This window comes from Sebastes umbrosus, chromosome 3 (assembly GCF_015220745.1).
Source record: "Sebastes umbrosus isolate fSebUmb1 chromosome 3, fSebUmb1.pri, whole genome shotgun sequence".
Classification (NCBI taxonomy): Eukaryota; Metazoa; Chordata; class Actinopteri; order Perciformes; family Sebastidae; genus Sebastes; species Sebastes umbrosus.
The window spans coordinates 38064860-38084694 of record NC_051271.1 but is presented as its reverse complement, the minus strand read 5'-3'; the positions used below and the strand labels follow the sequence as shown (position 1 = coordinate 38084694).

The 19835-nt window shown below is 42.2% G+C and overlaps 1 protein-coding gene across 1 annotated transcript in view; it reads right to left on the bottom strand.

The window, feature by feature from the left end:
- LOC119485537 (sodium/potassium/calcium exchanger 3-like) overlaps positions 1 to 19835 on the bottom strand; it is a 72257-nt gene that overhangs the window by 13564 nt on the left and 38858 nt on the right. Inside the window, exons 3-6 of the mRNA XM_037765180.1 lie at positions 15306 to 15382; positions 5686 to 5760; positions 4422 to 4506; positions 3589 to 3692 (exon numbers count right to left, since the gene is read on the bottom strand). Coding sequence (XP_037621108.1) covers positions 3589 to 3692; positions 4422 to 4506; positions 5686 to 5760; positions 15306 to 15382 — 341 coding nt within the window. The remainder of the gene's footprint in view (positions 1 to 3588; positions 3693 to 4421; positions 4507 to 5685; positions 5761 to 15305; positions 15383 to 19835) is intronic.

Genomic DNA, 19835 nt, shown 5'->3' with positions numbered 1-19835 from the left:
GAGGCAGAGGTTAGAGGAGTTAGAGCAGAACAAAGATTTAAAATGTTTGCTTGTACTCTGTTTCACTGTGCTTTGTAGAAGGAACCTGCTATGAACAGCCAGCCAAAGGTAACAATCAGTAGCGAGGTGCGTAGCAACTCATAATGTAGAGTTCTCTCCCTGTCTTCTTAAAGCATAGGAACTCTTCTAGTTTTACATGACACACATGGAGTCCTTCATTTAAAGCAACTGGACTGGTCTGTTTGGTCTATAGGACATTTTCTTCAATCAATTCCAAATTGACGAAGCCTATTTGCTATTTTTTTTTCGTGTTGCTCTGGCTCTACCTTTCTGGCATGGAGAGGAGGTTGTGTTGCTCCGGCTCTACATATCTGGCATGGAGAGGAGGTTGTGTTGCTCGGGCTCTATCTGGTTGGCGTGGAGAGGAGGTTGTGTTGCTCGGGCTCTATCTGGTTGGCGTGGAAAGGAGGTTGTGTTGCTCTGGCTCTATCTGATTGGCGTTGAGAGGAGGTCGTGTTGCTCTGGCTCTATCTATCTGGCGTGGAGAGGAGGTCGTGTTTCTCTGGCTCTATCTGTTTCGCGTGGAGAGGAGGTTGTGTTGCTCTGGCTCTACCTGTTTGGCGTCGAGAGGAGGTCGTGTTGCTCTGGCTCTATCTATCTGGCATGAGAGGAGGTCGTGTTGCTCTGGCTCTACCTGTTTGGCGTCGAGAGGAGGTCGTGTTGCTCTGGCTCTATCTATCTGGCATGAGAGGAGGTCGTGTTGCTCTGGCTCTACCTGTTTCGCATGGAGAGGAGGTTGTGTTGCTCGGGCTCTATCTAGTTGGTATGGAGAGGAGGTTGTGTTACTCTGGCTCTACCTGTTTGGCGTCGAGAGGAGGTCGTGGCAAGCCAGAGCACGGGCCAATCAGCGTCCTTTGAGGTATCAGCTGTTCATTCATGTCCCGTGTTCACAACGTCAGTGTCATTTTCACCGTACAAACGTAGTAGTTTTAAAATAAAGTGACTGACACCAAGGGGCATATTAAATCAAGCGTTTCCTAAACTAACAGCCAGTCACCAGGGGGGCAATCGACATGTTTCGACTTCACTTTTGAGAAGCCGTCATGCTGCACCATACAGCAGCAGCCTTTGAGAAACTTTTCCGAATGTTGTGGCTATAGTCCAGAGTAGAAGAGATATACTGTTTATTACTCATTTTTGGATTTGGATTTCTGAATTTAGGTGAAAAAGAACCATATTATAAGTCTTATTTTGATGAAACGTTTTGTAAATTAGCAGGAATGGAGCACAACATGGAAGTGAAAGCTGTGCTGTGTTTATTTAAATGTGAAAGTACAATAAAAAAATATGTTTATGAATAATCCTAATAAATAATCATGATCTCAATATTGATCAAAATAATGAGGATTATCATTTTGGCCATAATTGTGCATTGTGCGCAGTTATTACATTATGAGTTGCAATAAGGTGCAATGCAACTTGAAGATCATTTTTACTGCACCCCCATCCCTCCACTCCAAGCCCTGTTCCACCGCCTGCCCTTCTCCCTCATTACCTCACTATGATTACGTAATGCACAATCTGGGATTGCATCACTGTTTGAGGTCCAGTGCATATACTTTTCAGAGCAAAGAGCTTATCTTTGTACTCCACTCATTTCCATGTCCCCGGCATGTCGGATGGCATCAGAGAGAGGCGGCACTATATTATGTTACCTCTGTATCTCATGCAACACACAGCACCGAGGACGCAAACAGAGAAGAGATACAAACAATCTATTGTATTCAGACTAATGGGATGCTGATGGATCAAATGAAAAGTTTCCAAAGTGTACACATTGGATGTTTGTATATATAATATAAATATTAATATATATATATATATATAGGCCAAAGCCTTGTTGAAGAGGTGGGTTTTAAGTAGTTATTTGAAGCTGTCCAGAGATGGGGCGTTGTGGAGCTCTTTGGGGAGAGAGTTATGGGGGCTGTCACACTGAAAGCTCTGTCCCCAAACGTTTGCAGGTTTGTGTGGGGGATGGAGAGCTGACCCGTGCCTGAGGATCTCAGCTTCTGGGACTGTATGTAAAGGTGGAGGAGGTTAGATAGGTACTGAGGAGTGAGCGCATTGAGGGATTTGTAGGGGAGGAGGAGGACTTTGTAGGTGATGTGGGACTTGACCGGGAGCCAATGGAGGTGGATGAGGGTGGGGGTGATGTGCTGCCAGGGCTTGGTGCGGGTGAGAACCCCGCCAGCTGAGTTCTGCACATACTGGAGCCTGTCTAGGGCTTTGCTGGAAACCCCGGACAGAACTCCATTGCAGTAGTCCCTTGACCTCTGACCTCCAGATATGTGAATGTAAATAGGTTCTATGGGAACTGTGATGCAGAACTGCACATTCCCACAAGAAACCCACTGAACCTTCATGTAAACAAGGTGTGTTATACACAACACTGAACGGTTCCACTTCTCAGTACACCTAGTTCTCTAAATGTGAATCAGAAACACATGCTCACCATGTCACACTGCTTTGTAGAATTATACACCTAAGTCTGGTTTATTAACCAGTTAACCAGGTGTTAAACTGAGGCATCAGGTATCTGACTTCTAGAACCTTCACATTTTTCAAACTTTCTGTGCGATGACCATGCCATAGTAATGCTTTTCAGAGAGACACTGTGGTTTAGTACAATCTCTGGATCAGGTTCAAACACACAGCCGTACATGTCAGAGAACCATCTGAACATATCACACCAGAAATGATACAGTTTTGGGCAAGTCCAGTAAAGGTGGGTCAGAGAGGTGAAAAGCTAGGTTAAGATTCTGGGTTCTATGGGTATCCACGAGTCTCCCCTTTACAGACATGCCCACTTTATGATAATCACATGCAGTTTGGGGCAAGTCATAGTCAAGTCAGCACACTGACACACTGACAGCTGTTGTTGCCTGTTGGGCTGCAGTTTGCCATGTTATGATTTCAGCATATTGTTTTATGCTAAATGCAGTACCTGTGAGGGTTTCTGGACAATATCTGTCATTGTTTTGTGTTGATTTCAAACAACAAATATATACATACATTCGCATAAAGCAAACCTATTTGAGTATTAAATACTTGACAACTCTGCCTTTAAGGTTAAAATTTGAACTGATAAAAAATGTGTGATTAATTTGCGATTAATTGGAATTAAATATTTTAATTGATTGACAGCCCTAAAATATACAGTATATATATATATATGATGAAAATAATGTTATGACAGCAGAGGTTAAAAATTGCATGAAATATATAAATCAAACTACACATTACACCATACATTATGTGACTTTCCTGTGAAGCTGTATTTTGGTGCAGTCGGGCACATGCATGCATAAATCAGCAGTGTCTTTGTGTGTCCCGCATCCTTCTTAACATAATAATAATAATATATACAGTATATATGCATGTATGCATGTGTACTTTCTTCCACTTTGTGTTTAAGTGACTGAATATCTAAAGGTGACATTAGGCTGTCGGTTGTACTCTGTGAAAATGCCACCACCAGGTCAGCGGCAGGCTCGGCTGCAGCAGTGTAACGCCGCTGTGACATCGTACCTGGCCGGCGAAGAAGCCACACACACCGATGATGCAGAGGATGTTGAAGACGGCTGAACCCACGATGGTCCCCACACCCACGTCACCTTTTGTGATGAACACCCCTGGTGAGAGAAAGAGACACGCACACACACACGCACACGCACACGCACACGCACACGCACACACACACACACACACACACACACACACACACACACGCACACACAGTATTATGTCTCCATAGAGAGCACAGATGATGTGTCGAACACTACTTGACATTTCCAGTTGCAGCACAGCATCTGCGGTGCTGACAAACAGATGTCACACAACTGTCAAAACATATGTAAATAACTCGGCCATGTTGGTCATGGACCTCTCTCTCTCTCTCTCTGTCTCTCTCTCACACACACAAACAAACACATGGAGAAAGAAAAGAAGAAAACCTTTTGATTTTAATACTCAGTCTGTATGTTGAATGAGCTTTTTACATAAAGAATACAGTAATGTAACATGGCGGTCCTTCCTTTGCAGTGAATGTTCTTCATATCGTTGGTTCAGGCAGAAACTACGCTGAACATAAACATGACCAAAGTGAAAACAAAGAGAAAAAAAAAAAACCCTCACCAGCAATTCTCTAGTGAATAGTACATCATATTACTTTAACGTGATTCTAATGTGATTCAGTGTATTGAAAGCCATGTTTGTTTATGTCCTGGGATAAAAGCATTACTGTAAAGCAGCCATTAAAAGGCATGCCTGCTTCCTCCCTAATGCAGCTCCAGTATCGTGGCATGTGTTTCAGTCAGAACAGACGAGGCAACGAGACGGAGGGGGTTGCTCGTGGTGAATACCTATGACGGATGTGAAGAGCTCGGGAGCTGAGCTGCCGGCGGCCATGAAGGTGGCGCCTGCTACGTCCTCGCTGAGCTCAAGACGCTGCAAGAGAGTAGGAAGAGACGAATAAAACGTTCATATTTGAACAGGAAATACCAGATGAGATTAGAAATTCCAGGCCAGTCCGAGACACAAACAGTAGAAGATCAGTCACAGCCTCACCCTTACAGTTCCACTATGAGCTTACATATATGCAAAACACACTGTAAACCTGGTATTTCACCACTCAATGTCAAAACTTGACGGTATGTCAGTCTGGAAGAAGAAAACTAGATTTGTCCAATAAATATATATATTTTTTTCTACTCTCCTTTTTATTGGGGACTAGAAACACTTTGCTTCATAAGATAAAAACAGGAATACATTAGATAAATACAATTATGGCTGGTTAACACCATAATAACGCACTAACGCACATTTTGTTTAACGCCACTAATTTCGTTAACGCATTAACGCAACTTGTGATTTTTAGGTTGTAGGACTCAGTTTTAAAGCTAGAGTGAAGATACTGGTATCATATGAAACTAGAAAACCAGTCCACAGGTTGTCATAGGCAACCAAGAGAGTCAGGGAAGGTCTCAGTTTTTAAGTTATGCTACAATCCGTCCACACATACTTACAGGCAATACAAAGCGATAAACACATGTACATTGTTACATATATAAAGTACCTTTAATTGTTGCTTATTTATGTCTTTACTATTTAATGTTATAAAGAAATATTTAAAGGTGCTAAATTCAATATCCAGAGCATTAATCTAGCAGCGAACAACGATTGTCTAATTAAAGATATAGAGGAGTAATGTCTACCTGAGCAGAGGATGAAGTCACTCTCCCTCTGTGTGTGTTGTAATCCAAGCTTTTCCCTGCTTTGTTGACATAGCCGGGCCGGCCGAACGTGCTTTTAGTGCATGTTTGTGCATGTTAGCGTGCCCCACTGGCTAGCTCATGGCCACTGCTCTGCATTGCTTTCATACGGCGGTTACAGCTGATAACGCCGTCCCGACTGACGCCGTCATTGCGGAAGCATAGCGTCCACCCTCCATTTACCCCTCTGTCAGCACTTTCACAGTTGTTTACACTGTTTAGCGCTGTTAGCATGGTTAGCTGCGAACCATCGCAATGCTTAGAGGCGTCGAGAGGCAATAGAAATGCTCCCCCATCGCGTATTAAGCACCTTTAAGATTTGAAGTTTTTAGGACCTTTAATACGACATTCATACCTCACACAACTTCTCCAGCGAGGGGACGAAGTAGTCATCACAGACGAGGGCCAGGGCACAGAACATGTAAATGGTCTGTGAAGAGAGAGAGAGAGAGAGAAAGAGAGAAAGAGAGTGATAAATATTACAGGGATCAGTGAAGGATGAACATGTTGCCTGATATGATTTAAACATATGATATGGTAGGATGAAAAGTCCACACTAAGACGGGTTCCGGTCACACCGTTAACTGTCGTGAAGTACAGCCAGCTGTGATTTATCCATCGATATTTCTAATCGGGCAAGGACAAGTGATGTTGGTTATGAAATGATCCTCAGCTGCGATTGTAACAATTCAAGATAACATCCAATAAAGAATTACAGAACACAAAACAGTTTTAATAATATCTTCTAATACTGTGCATATATCACCAAGTACGATTTTAGCTTTCATATAGTTGTGTGAAAAATCGAAGTATAAAACTTTATTTATTTATGAATGGTTTACTTGATAGAGACAGTTACAGAATACACAGACAAACTGAAAAAAAGCGATCCAATTCACCTATCAGACTGTGTCTCCAGTGCGCTCTGTGGCGCACAGAAAAAAAAAGAAAAAACACAAAAAATTGGACCTAATGATTTACTAATTTTAGCCAAATTCTTCATTCATAAGGCAAAATTGTTAAAGAGCCCACCCATCTTCTTCTATTATAATGAAACTCAACTCTATATTAAGTCCAAGCCAAAGATCTCTTGATATTACTTGAACGTTATCTGACTCTATAAGTAACTAACTAACTAACTCTCTTAATCTTTGCTTTTTATTCTTCAATTTTTTATGATTTATTCTGCTTACTTTTTATTTATTTAATTTTTTATTTTTGTATGTATGTGTAAATGTTTTATGTCTAATGTGATATCTGCTCAGTTTTGAGGATGATAACTTTGTAATTGTGATGATTGCCTTATTATTTGTAAATTGGTATTGTGAATAATAATTTGAAAAATAGTTCTGAAGTTAGACATCCGTCACTACAGAACACGTGACATCCGTCACTACAGAACACTGGACCTCAATGCGGGTGTGTAATATTCACAATATTCACAAAACGTGACACGCTTGACAGACAGGTCTATTACAGGCTTTGCCGTGAGACTAGGCTGGATCAGCAGGCTCATTTCTATGCATGAACATTCATAAGGTGCTTTGCATTGACCACTTACTAGGGGGTTAGGTTTACAATTTGAAATCGATTCCTTAAAGGGACTATTTGTAACTTTGTACGCGCATAAATGTAGCGGGTCGTCACACATGCGCACTCGCATATGCGCGTTCGCGTGTAGCCGCTGTACACTCCTCCTCTGCCTGCTCGCCTTCACTCAGACAGCTCAGCTCGCTCCACCTCTAGACGTGAACGCGCGCTCACTCCACACTGCAGAAGAGTTAGTTTAGCTCTGAGAATATCTAGTGAATGCACAGGGGACGTTTGTGCAGAAATAACTGCTGCAGCTCCTCCAGACCAACAGAGGTTTCCCGTGTCTTGTGAAGTGACGGAGCTCTACAGAGATTTACGTTGTCTTCTCGTTACCGACCGGGTGCCGGTGTCTCCTCTGCTCTCTCCGGCTGCGGGCGGAGAGAGCAGAGGAGACACGCTGCAGTGTCCCGCTGCTTCAGCCTGCACTTAGGCAGGAAAAGCCAACACTAGGATCAGATCTAAATCATGTTCATGGAGAGACCTCCGTCTGGCCCGACGCTGACTTTCGTTGATTTCACGGCCACAGGTGTCGCTGTTAAGAAGCATTTCTGAAAGTTACAAATAGTCCCTTTAATGCCAGAATCAATATATTTGCTTCATATGAGTCTATGCAGAGGTAGAAGGAAGTTACCGCTTTTATTGTTGTAGTCTGAGTAACGTGACATCATATCCGTTCCTTATCCGTCAACCAAAACAAACCACAATGAGCCAAAACATAAAAGTATAAAACGGTGGAGGGTCGGCGTGGATACAACCTGCACCCTCCCACGTTAAATCCATCGTGGTAAACACTACACAAGTAGTTTAAAACATTACATGTCCCTTATAAATTAAAAAAGAAAATACCACTAATCTGTGAGGGAAATGTCTTTATTCTTTGATTTTTGGGTTGCTGTAAAAAATAATTCCTGACAATGAATGATAAATTTGACTTCAGGACATCTCTGACTACATACATGCTGAAAATCAAACATTTTTACTGTGTTAATTTAGATATTTTCCAAAGTAAAAATCCCTAGAAATGTATGATTCAACTTTTTTCTCATGGTCTAGTGTTAAAAAAGTGAACAAAAATTACAATAAATCGCAATATCGAATCGCAATACTTAAAAATCGCAATACATATCGTATCGGCAACCAAGTATCGTGGAGATTCGATATGTTCGTCCCAGCCTGACCATTTATGGTTGAATGAGGGCGTGTCGAGGGCCGGATATCAGGCTGATCCTCGTGCGCACATTTCCAAGTTGATTTGAGATTTATAAAAGGAAGTTGCAAACTGGGAAGCATATGCAATGTTTTATAAATGAGAAACCCAGATCCCATGCAAATGCAGTGCAGTGCATTAATGAATCAGGCATCAAAAATTCATAAATAACATAACATGTGGGATCACACTATTTACATTTTTAAATAGGGAAGTTAGTTTCCACTCTTTAAACATACTGGCACTACAAAATCCCAGGAGGGGAGGTTATGTATATGGATGTTGCTTATTCCCCTACTGAAATAAACTGACTGAATGGATGGAACAACAAAGCAACACGACATCTGACCTAGAATAACAATATAGGCCCAAGTTAAACAACATGTGACACATAACAAAATTATATGGTGTGTAATCTGCTAAAGTTGTATTGATTTTTTTCCTAATTTTCTACAACTTTGGGATTTTTTCAAGTAAAGATTTATTTTTGTCTTTAGACATAATTTGTGAAGTTTTAAAGGTCACATATTATAAAAAGTGACATTTTCATGGCTTTTATATTATAAAGCAGGTTTAAAGGGACTATTTGTAACTTTCAGCGGCCGTGAAATCAACGAAAGTCAGCGTGGAGCTCGCGCTTGCTCGCTCTAAATATATCTGAACGAGCATCGCTCAAAACAGTGAGGCGACACACGTCAGCTAAAACCACAATATCACTCTATATTTCAGCTGCTTGGCAGTAATGTTAGCTGACCAGACGAAGGTCTCTCCATGAACATGATTTAGATCTGATCTTAGTGTTGGCTTTTCCTGCCTCAGCGCAGGCTGATGCAGCGGCGATCTGCAGCGTGTTTCCCTGCTCTCTCCGCCCGCAGCCGGAGAGAGCAGGGAAACACAGGCACCCGGTCGGTAACGAGACGATAACGTTACTAGCTGAGGAGCTCCGTCACTTCACAAGACACGGGAAACCTCTGTTGGTCTGGAGGAGCTGCAGCAGTTATTTCTGCACAAACGTCCACTGTACATTCACTAGATATTCTCAGAGCTAAACTAACTCTTCTGCAGTGTGGAGTGAGCGCGCGTTCACGTCTAGAGGTGGAGGGAGCTGAGAACGCGTGCATTCTCTGAGTGAAGGCAGGCAGGCAGAGGAGGAAAGGAAGCGGCCACACGCGAACGCGCATATGCGAGCGCGCATGTGTGACGACCCGCTACATTTATACGCTTAAAAAGTTACAAATAGTCCCTTTAAGTTAAATATAAATACTGTAAAAGTATCTAAACGCTTAATCCATGGAGAAATACACACAGCCCTGTTGAGATCTCTTGAAGGAATACCAAGCACCGCTCACACGACCGGAGCACAGCCAATAGGAACGCTCTCTCTCTCTGAAATGACCTGTGATTGGCCAAAGTCTCCCATCACTGGCTAGATTTTCTAAAACCTGAAAACAGAGCCATGAGGAGGTGCAGAAGTCTAGTTTTCTCTCAGAACACTTGAATTACAATATGCTGAAAGGTCATTATAGGATTTTTGCCCAATGATGCCAAAAAATTGTTGCCTACTGAAGCTTTAATGTTTTGGAAACCTTGGGAACAAATATCATATACGCACAAAACAATGATGCTGGGCCTCACACTGGAGGAACTTGAAGTAACCTTCAATAAAAATCCTTCCAAATGTCTCCCGAATAGATTCATTATGACTGTAAATAATCTACTGTATGAAAGCTTTTTTAATGCTGTATATTACTGGTGTGTTTATTTCCCTGGTGTATTATTGCATAAAAACACGCCACGTGCAACCTTTCCTTGGCATCTCATAATACATAAAACAAAGCGCACAGAGAGAGGCAGAGACAGATTGGAGATGAAAGACAGATAGCGATGATCAAGAGAGAAGATGGCAGGTAGTGACGACAGACTGACGGGGAATGTGCAAACAAAGGAATGGCATAAATATCCTTACACTTTGTAATAATGAAGCCTTTCAAAGAGCTGCTTACAGCAAGAGTGGCACGGAAAGTGAATATTCCTTTTTCCTTTTGTGCTCAGTACTGAGTCACATTTTACTTTGAACCAGGAGCTCTTCTATTTCCTGTTTGTGAAAGCAGGTGAGAGTGAACTGAACTGCCCAACAACTGCATCAGAGCTCTGACTGAGCCCACACACTGAATGACTTTGTGTGTGTGTGTGTGTGTGTGTGTGTGAAGAAGAGGACTGCCATAAGCACAAGGTCATCGATCGCTGCGGTAAAGATTTGTTAATTCAAAGCAAGCAAAAAGTCAAAGGTCACAGGGTTCAACTGGGTTTAATCTTCAGATTTGAGGATAGAGATGGAGGGAAAACATCAGTCGTGCGCATACTGAATGTAAATTTGTGTGCATGTTTTATGTTGCACGTAGACAAGGAAGGCCTTAAATCTGGAGTTGTGTTTGTGTCTTTGAGAGCAAATCTTTTCCGAGAAGTGATGATGCCAGCATTAATGAGCTGTGCCGACTTGGAGGGGGGTCAGCAGAGCAGTACGGCTGTCAAGGGAACAGTATGCTGCTGGAAGTAAAATACTGTGATATTAAATTTCAGCTCTAATACAAAGCGTTTCACACATTTTCTGTCTTCAAGCTGAATCCAATAGCAGAAACATTCATGATTAATATGGAATCAGTTCACAGTAGGGATGAGACAATAAAGGATTATATCACAGATCACGATAGAAGTGGTGGTCGAGCGAGCGACCAACTACAGCGACCCGTTCTCACTCCCAACTCGTCAAATACCGCCGTTTGATAAGTGCCCCTCGGCATTGGAAACCGATGCACGGAGGCCCCCTTGAGCAACAGTATGCGACGAACCGGGCTTGACGTAGTATTAATAGCGTGAGAGTCCATTCAGGGTGGGAGGGAAGGGAGGTGGATGGGTCAAACAAGCACGACAAGACTTTCAACCAGGAGACCGCTGTTCTTGTCCCGTGTGAAACTAAAAGTAACAATTTATTTTGTCACGTTAGCCTTTAGCGTTTAGTCAAGTGACTCGTCGGTATCATCGGCCCTGTGAGTCACGAGAGTCGCTAGTCAGTGAAGTTAACGTCAACCACGTCCGTTTCCTAACCCTAATGAAGTGGTTGTGTTGCCTAAACCTAACTTCCTGTGAAAACGGAAGTTTATTTTGAAAGCACACTATGTATTTAACAGGTGTATATTGACACGCCGTCCCTGGTCCGTCCAAACGTAATGCAAGAGGGGTACCCCGTGTGTCGGTCTCAGATGCCGAGGGGCACCGACCAAGCGGCGGTATTTGATGAGTTGGGAGTGAGAATGTGTTGTCTGGAGAGTGAATGAAGAGAGGGAGCGGTGTTAGTGAAAACAAAGTAGTGGATCAGAAAAGTAAAACGTTATATTCGGGTTGTTTCACGGCAGTTATGTTCAAAAGAACAAATAAACACACCTACCACACCTCCACAAAACCTGCAGGAAGGTGCCGCATTTTCGGATTTTAAATGAATGCAGCCGAAGCGAACGAAGACAGACAGACCTGCAGCTCTTTATACATCCATGACACAGACAGACAACAAAGGAGAGAGACGGAAAAAGCGATGTAAACTGGTCACTACCTTTTTATAAAGTCCAGACCTCACCTGCGCGCTGTTTATTGGCAAGGTCTGTAGATACAGACACCACCACACACTTCTAGTGGGACATAAGTGATGGTTGAGAGGGATTACTTTTGTATGAGTCGTTCCACCTTATTCTTGGGGGCGTTACTGTAGAAATTATTGTGGGACTAAATTCCGGTGAGGTAGCGGTAGTAGCAGTAAGCTTCTTAGTCCCAAAGCCACCAACGGTGCTTCTTTTGAAAAGTAATTCACCTTCAATTTCACAAAATCCTGCTTTATTTCTAACAGATATTTAACTAACGTTAAATTCGCATTTTCTAAAATGTCATTGCGGAGCTCTGGTACGGTGTTCCGTACACTTTACACCCCTCAGCGCCACGCCAGGCAGCACTCCTCTGTTGTTGAGAGCCAGACAAGCTTGTTTGTGTGCTCATTCTCCGGGGGAATATCCAATAGACAATCTCTACTTTGACTGATGTATTTTGGACCAAGAGTTTTTGAGAAAAGTGGTGAAAAGTAACGCCTCCGCTTGTGTACGGAAGATCATTAAGCTTAACGGTGTTTCGTACAAGCTTAACATTATTTCAACGGTGATTCATGAAAATTCTAAATGTCTAAATATTCAATTGATGTAATAAACGTTAACTTTATTGACCTTTTATTAAATAACAAGTGCTGCAACATCAATATTGGGCGCAGGATTACGTGCAAACAGCGTGTGTTGACAGAATTGCTGCTGCAGTGCCAAGCAGTCAGTGCCCCTTTGAAAGCATTTATTCAACAGAGGGTAATATATTTAACAACTTGTGATGGCATAATAATCATTTCATAGAGTCTACAGTACTGTGAGAAGCTTTAATTAGGTCGAAATGTACATTTTCGCTGCTCTAGTCATCTCCCCTCTCGAGCCGCTGTGGGCGCACCTCGCAAACTGACTGAAATCTCACAGGAACACATGGAGTGGAGGTCTATTGCTTGGTCAGGAATGAAAGCGTGAGAGCTGAAGTAGACACACACATAAATGTATTATTTTTTCCACATAAAATATACTTTTTGCACTGTATATGTGTGCATATCTTTGATATTCAACTTGTTATGAATTCATAGATACCAAATACTTGATTGTGCTCCCTGTAGTTCTGACATATTTTCTTATCATACTATATTTAGTCTTTGGGCACATGTTTATTAAAATGGTAGAAAATAACCTTGAAGAAGCAGTAAAATTTAGTTTTTTATTATTATTTTCAGTACACATATTTGAGGGGCTCCTATCTACGAATACCATATAAATAGTTGCACAGAACTATCATATGTCACATAGCAGGTGAAAAACACTTGTTTGAGAAGCCATTCTCCATTATTATCTCCATGAGTTTAAATGCACTTTCTGGAAGTATATCTGTTTGCGTCTATCAAACCTCTGAACTCGCTTTTTTGAGATAACTACGGACTCTCTGTATAGGAACATTTTAAATTTCAGTCGCATGCACAAATGGGTTAACATGGCAAATAAGGCACTTGACAAATATTTTAGCTTTACATATGACATATTATACCGTGAGTATGAGGAGAGACTGCCACTGCTCTCATTTAGCTCGTTCCCTGGCTCACTTCATGTTTGAGGGAATTTCAGTGTACATATTGCATGTCACAGTTCAAATACATGCAGTCACAGTGGGCAAGCGTTTTCCTCAGGACTGGCCCCATTTTCTTCTTTTCCAAAAAAGGAAAGGTGGAAAAGTACAACAGCATTACAACGATACAACAAACTCTGCAGGTATAAACCCTGATTGTCTTTCCTGAAATTCACAGAACACTGTTCTCTCCACAAAGCCACGTAACCCCTGCTGTGAAATGACATTGAGTACATTATTTTAAAGGTTAGACATCGCAGCATAATAGCTTGTGATGATATACTGTATTTTGGGCTTTTTGTTATTTTAATATCCAAGCATCCTAGAAAAGGTTACTTCCATTTGCCCTTCTGCAGCAGGAAAAGGCTAACTCAGAGGGTGGCCACACTGTAAGTAGTGACATTGCCTATAATGTCAGAAATATACTGACAAAATGCTCCATTCTGTAGTTCTTAGTGCTCTGTTTATGTGCAGCAAAGATGAGAGATGGAGATGCTGCTCTACTGGCATGAGCTTCCATTACAGTCAGCCCTCCAGAGACTATCAGCACAACACTACATGGGTCATCATGTACTGGAACATTCTGCCTGCCATGTGCCAGTCATATAAGAGTGACAGCAGAGGGACTCCTTCGTAGCCTTGACCTTGCATATTGACCCCTGCTGGGCCATGCTGGAGAGGCCAGTGGGGCTGGTCATGCATGTGCTGAACCAATGCCATTCTACCAGAGAACCATTCTATTTGCAACAGTCTATACATTGTTTTTAGAAAATTCTAGGGCTGGGATGATACACCTGTCTCCCGATTCGATACTATCACAATACTTGGGTGCAGATTCAATGTCAATTTCAATTTTTAAGTATTGCAAACCTACAAATATCGCGATTGCGATTTTTGTTAACTTCTTTAACACTAGACCATGGGAACAATTTTAATCATAAACTTCTAAGGACTTTTTGTTTGATTTTCAGCATGTACGTAGTGAGAGATGTCCTGAAGCCAACTTTATCAGTCATTGTCAGGCATTATTTATTAAATCATTTCCAGAAACCCCAAATCAAAGAATAAAGACATTTCCATGTAATGTTTTATACTTCTGGTGAATATAATCCAATCAATCTTATTTCCATATATATGTATTTTGTTTATACAGTTCTCTTTGTTAACACCTTATTTTGAAAACTGGACATAGTCACACGTGTATACTTCCTCAAGGTGGTCTCTAGCTCTCCCGTCAGCTCCGTTCTCTTTATACATCCATGGTCAGCTCCAACGGGGCCGTTTGAATGCCTAAATGTCAGTATATGAGTAATCTACAGTTGTAGCGTCGGCCCATTTGACCACGTAGATGAGAGCGACGGCCGGCTTGACTACGACGTTACCTTAATATGATAACGTTTCCTGTCCATGACAGAGTTAGCATGCAGCTTTAGCCGTGATGTCTAGCTCTGCTTTTCCTGTCAATGTGTGAAACCCAAAGTGTTTCCATCCTTTACTGGATGTGTAGTGTTTACCACGTTGGATTTAACATGGGAGGGTGCAGGTCGTATTTATGTGTACCCTCCGACATTCAATACTTTGTTGTTTTGGCTCACTGCGGCTCGCTGCAGTTTGTTTTGGTTGACAGATATGATTACTACACATTACTCAGACTACAACAATAAAAGCGGTAACTTCCTTTTACCTCCACTTAGACTCAAAATTAAGCAAATGTATCGATTCTGGCATTAAAAAATGTATTTCAAAATTATTTTTTTTTTAAATCGCAATACATAGGTGAATTTTTTTCCATCCCCAAAGAAAATTCCTGCATATTATACCTTTAAAATGTGATGTAAAATGTCACTTGGTCAATTATTCACAGTCTCACATGTCAACACATACACACGCACATGAATGCAGAGTGGTATAGTTGAAGGTTAACTTACACACAGGACATGCAGCGCCACAGCTCCTTCTGTTCTCTCTTTGTGTGTGAACAGGTCTGTAGGGAACTCGTGCAGAGCTGGAACAGACAGACACATGGGTTAGAACACTTCTTGTACAGTATGGGAGTGTGTATATGTATGTGTGTGTTTCTGCAGAGCATGGTACAGGGAACATATTTCCATTGCACAGCAGAGAGGTCAATATGAGAAAAGACCAGCCATTGAACTCATGTGTACTGACAAGGAGCTCTGCCCAGAGCGTAGCTTGCCCAAATGTGTGTGACAGTCTAGCTGTGCCCTGACAAGGACTGTGCATGAGCATGCTTCCTCAGAGAGCGACGAGAGGAGACTAGGGAAATGGAAAAAGTGAGCACTAGGAGGACAAAGCGCGGGCAAAGAGGAGAGGGAGCATTGTAAAAATAGAGCGAGGGATATTTAGGGTACGGCAAGTGGGATGGAGAGCAAAGGAGAGAGAAAGGGTGGTGGTGGGAGTTTAACCGCAATGTGCAGACTCCACTTCTCTGCAAGGGAATGTGAGAGCAAGAGAGAGAGAGAGAGAAACTGTGTGTGAGCAAAAGATGGAGGGAGCAAGATTGATAGAAAAGTGGAAAGTTGGCAGACGGAGAGAGCGTCGAGGAAAAAAGAAAGACATGAAAAAGAGGGAGTTTGGTTTTAAATGTGGTCTGAGTTATTCTACCCCCCAGCCCACCCCCCCCCCCTACCCCCCCCCTCTCCATGGCTTCCTGATTTCCTCCCCTCTCTCTCAGCCCCACAGTCCCTCCTCCACTGCCAAGACCAGTGACAGGCTGCCGGAGAGTGTTGAGGAAACCTTCGCCTCTCACCCCTCACGCATCAAGTCACCCCTGTCATCATTTCCTCCCACACAAATCAGGAGCCCATTCACAGGCCCCTGCTGACACCTGTTACATATTTCAGCATCTACACTATTCCCTGGGAAAGGCCAGCCAGGCACCAGGCAGACAGTCGGGCTAAATCAGATATAGTATGGTACTTAAAGCCCTCCTCCAGCCATTTTTACTTCCTGTTTTGTGGTTAACGTTCTTTCTCAAACAGAAAATGGGGGTGTGGTCAATAGTAATAAATGGGTTCTATTACAGAAATGCCCACTTTATGATAACATGCAGTTTGCAGTTATAATAACGTTTGCATCCGCGACCCTGAATAGGATAAGCGCTACAGAAAATGGATGGATGGATACGTTTGCATAAAGCAGTATATTTGCCCACTTCCATGTTGATAAGAATATTAAATACTTGATAAATCTCCCTTTAAGGTACATTTTGAACGGATAAAAAATTAATCAGTATCTTAACACATCCACTAGTCTATTGCTGTGTGCACTGACCAGAGTAGAGGGAGTAATGTAGACACCTGTGACTTCATAACACAATTTTGATAACCAGAAGAATGCATACATGTATGTGTTATTTTTGTCTATTCTAAAATGATGTATTTCTGGTGTGTTTCTTTACACTCTGACAGTTTTCCTAAAATTATATTTTAGAGGAATCGCAATACATCACCTTGCTTACAGTATCGCAATATATTGAATCGTTACCCCTGTATGATGATACGTATCGTATTGCCAGATTCTTAATTATTGAGTCAACAGCCTAAAGACGGAGCACAATGTGTTTTTTTTTGTTTTCTCTCTTTGTTGTCTAATCAAACTTTTTAAAATGTATTATTGTATTTTACTATCAAGTTATATTTATTTATTTTCATATTTATGTAATTATTCTCTAAGACTATTTACTTGAACTTTAGTGGCCAAACAGTGATACTGCAACTTCCGTGTCTGTCACATGATGCCATTGGGCCCAAAAAGCCCCGTGACCGAACCATGTGACCGAGCCATGTGACCGAGCGGACGCTACTGCGCCTGCTCCATGGGCCCAATGGATGCGGAAGATCGCCGGAAGATCCGAGTACTTTTCCACTCGGAAGTCGAGCCATTTTGGCTTCATGCACCACTGAGCAGCTTTCATAGGAATGAACGGGGCCCAGCCTCCAACGCTGTATCCAGTTCTCTTTATACATCCATGGAATGAGTGGGGTCTAGGGGGGTATGATGTGGGAGGGGGGTCAATGAGAGAGTTAAACTTTATTACATTTGTCATATACATAAAGGTACATACATTGACCTCTGACTTAGTCCATCCTAAGCATTAGGAGCAGTGGGCTGCTGTGAAGCGCCCGGGGAGCAAATTGGGGTTCAGTGTCTCGCTCAAGGACACTTCGACATGCAGACAGTAGGAGCAACAACAACCTTGCATTTAAAGGACGACCAACTAAGAGAGAGAGAAGCGTGAGTGAGAACGGAAGTGGAGCGGACCTGAAGGAATGAGGTGAAAGGATTTCAGTTACTGCACATTTATGATTTAACTGTGATGCCTCACTGAAAAATAACCGCCCAAAAATGACAAAAAACTCTACAATATTGCTGGATATGTTTTAAGGTAAATAATGAAACAAACTAACTAATTACTTTCAAAACTATATTGGCTTCTCTAATTGATAACTATACATTATTGCTATGGAAAGCTGTGGGTTTGGAAGAGAACTAGACTACATCTCTGGTAAAATGGACTAATAAGTAGTACATATGACAGGAAACACAGGGACAGAGAGGAGAGGATGACACGAGACAAAAGTCTGAATCAAGAACATCAAAAGCTCTGTTTCACTGCAGGAACTTTCCCCAGGAACTAAGAACCTTTTGAGGAACTCATTGCGTTTCGACTGCTGGGACCAGGGTCTAAATTAAGTTCCGGGGACATTTCATGGGGCCTTTTTACCTGGTCGGTGGGTAGTACTTTCTGAAAGTACCGGAACTTTCGGGATGGAGTTTGCAGGAATGACAATCGCTGATTGGTCAAACACACACACACAGCGCCGCTGCTTCAACTCGTGTACCGCTTCATTCATAAAACAAGGAAGTACTCTGGTATCAATTTAGGAGCATTTCAGGAGGAGGGGAGAACATTTCTCTCTGTTTGATAACATTGAAAGTAAAGTTAGGTTCTGCTGTCGGCTTGCTGACTCATTTAAAAAAAGACAGAGAAAAAAGAGAGATCGTGCCAGCGAGCTGAGAGGGCGAAGGGTAGAAGAGAGAGAGAGACGTAGTGCGACGGTGCTGTGAATGAGAGAAAGAAAGGTGATTTTCTGATTGTTTCACGGCGTTAACGTTCTAAAGCACAAATGAATAACCACCAAACACTCAAGAGATGTTTTACTGTGGAGACAGATGCTCTCAGTTTCATTTTCCTCCTCTGCATTTCATTCATTACGTCCAACGTGCATCAGAAAATATATTGAATTTATTGAAAGGATAGGATAGCCCCTTAAGATGTAGCATCTCATTTTCGAGGGGGTCCTATAATATATATATATGCAGCGGTAAATGTCGTTGTCCCAGGAACTTTTGGTGGAAACCCACCTATGGTTACACGGTATGCATCTTCCAGAGTGTAGGATGCTTTCTGCATCATTCACTCCCACTCCAGAGACAGGTAGGCTAACCATAAATGGATGAATGAATGAATGAATGAATGAATAAACCAAGTGAGTTAGGAGTAGTTGAGCAGCTGATCATTCCACCCACGTTAAGTTTTATTTCAGTCTAAACTCTGTCACAGCAGTTGCAGACCTATTTGCATCTAGAGCATCTCTCAGTGTTTGAGTGGCTGCAGCCCTCCTCTGCACCATGTTCACTGCTAGAACTTCTTAAGCCTAACACAATGCAGAGCAGCCTGTAAAAAGCCACAGAGGGTACAAGGCATGCAGAGCAGACGGCCATCTCACAGCGACAGCTGGATGTGTTTAATATTTACTGTTACAAGCCTTTGTTGGCTAGCTCAGACTCAGTCCAAATGCCAGAATAGTGTGTGAAGGGAAACAACAAGCAGCTCTCATGACAGAAACTGGGGCTTGTGATTCAGTATGCGATTTCTCGTTAAAGTTCCTTATCTTCTGTATTATTCACTACACACAGGCAATAAATCATTCTATAACAGAACGCTGACACTGGATACTGGAACATGTAAACTGCTCTTTCATAGACCAGGCCTAACGGTACGGTCACACCAAGAGCGAAACAAACTTTTTGCACGGTACATACAAAGTCAATGCGAATAGACGCGAATGGCGTAGAAATTTGTGTGACGCTGTGTTGTGAAAACCTATCAGCATTGAGATTCTCCTCCTGTCGTCACTGATGTCGTGATGTTGTTGAATCAGAAATGGAGGAAAAACATATTGTAGCTGTCTGTGGCTGTGGTCACCCAAAGCTCTATGATAGTACCTCTTATTAGTACAGAGACAAGACGAAACCACAGCTGTCTATGGTATAATCAACGACGTTGCCGCCGTATTTGTGCCTAGATGATGTGAGTGTTGGTGGAGCAGCTACAATGTCAGCATAATAGCCTGGCACCGATCGATCTGAACTCCGAACTTGACAGAAATGCCACAAAATAAAAGAATCACCAGACATATAAGTGATACATT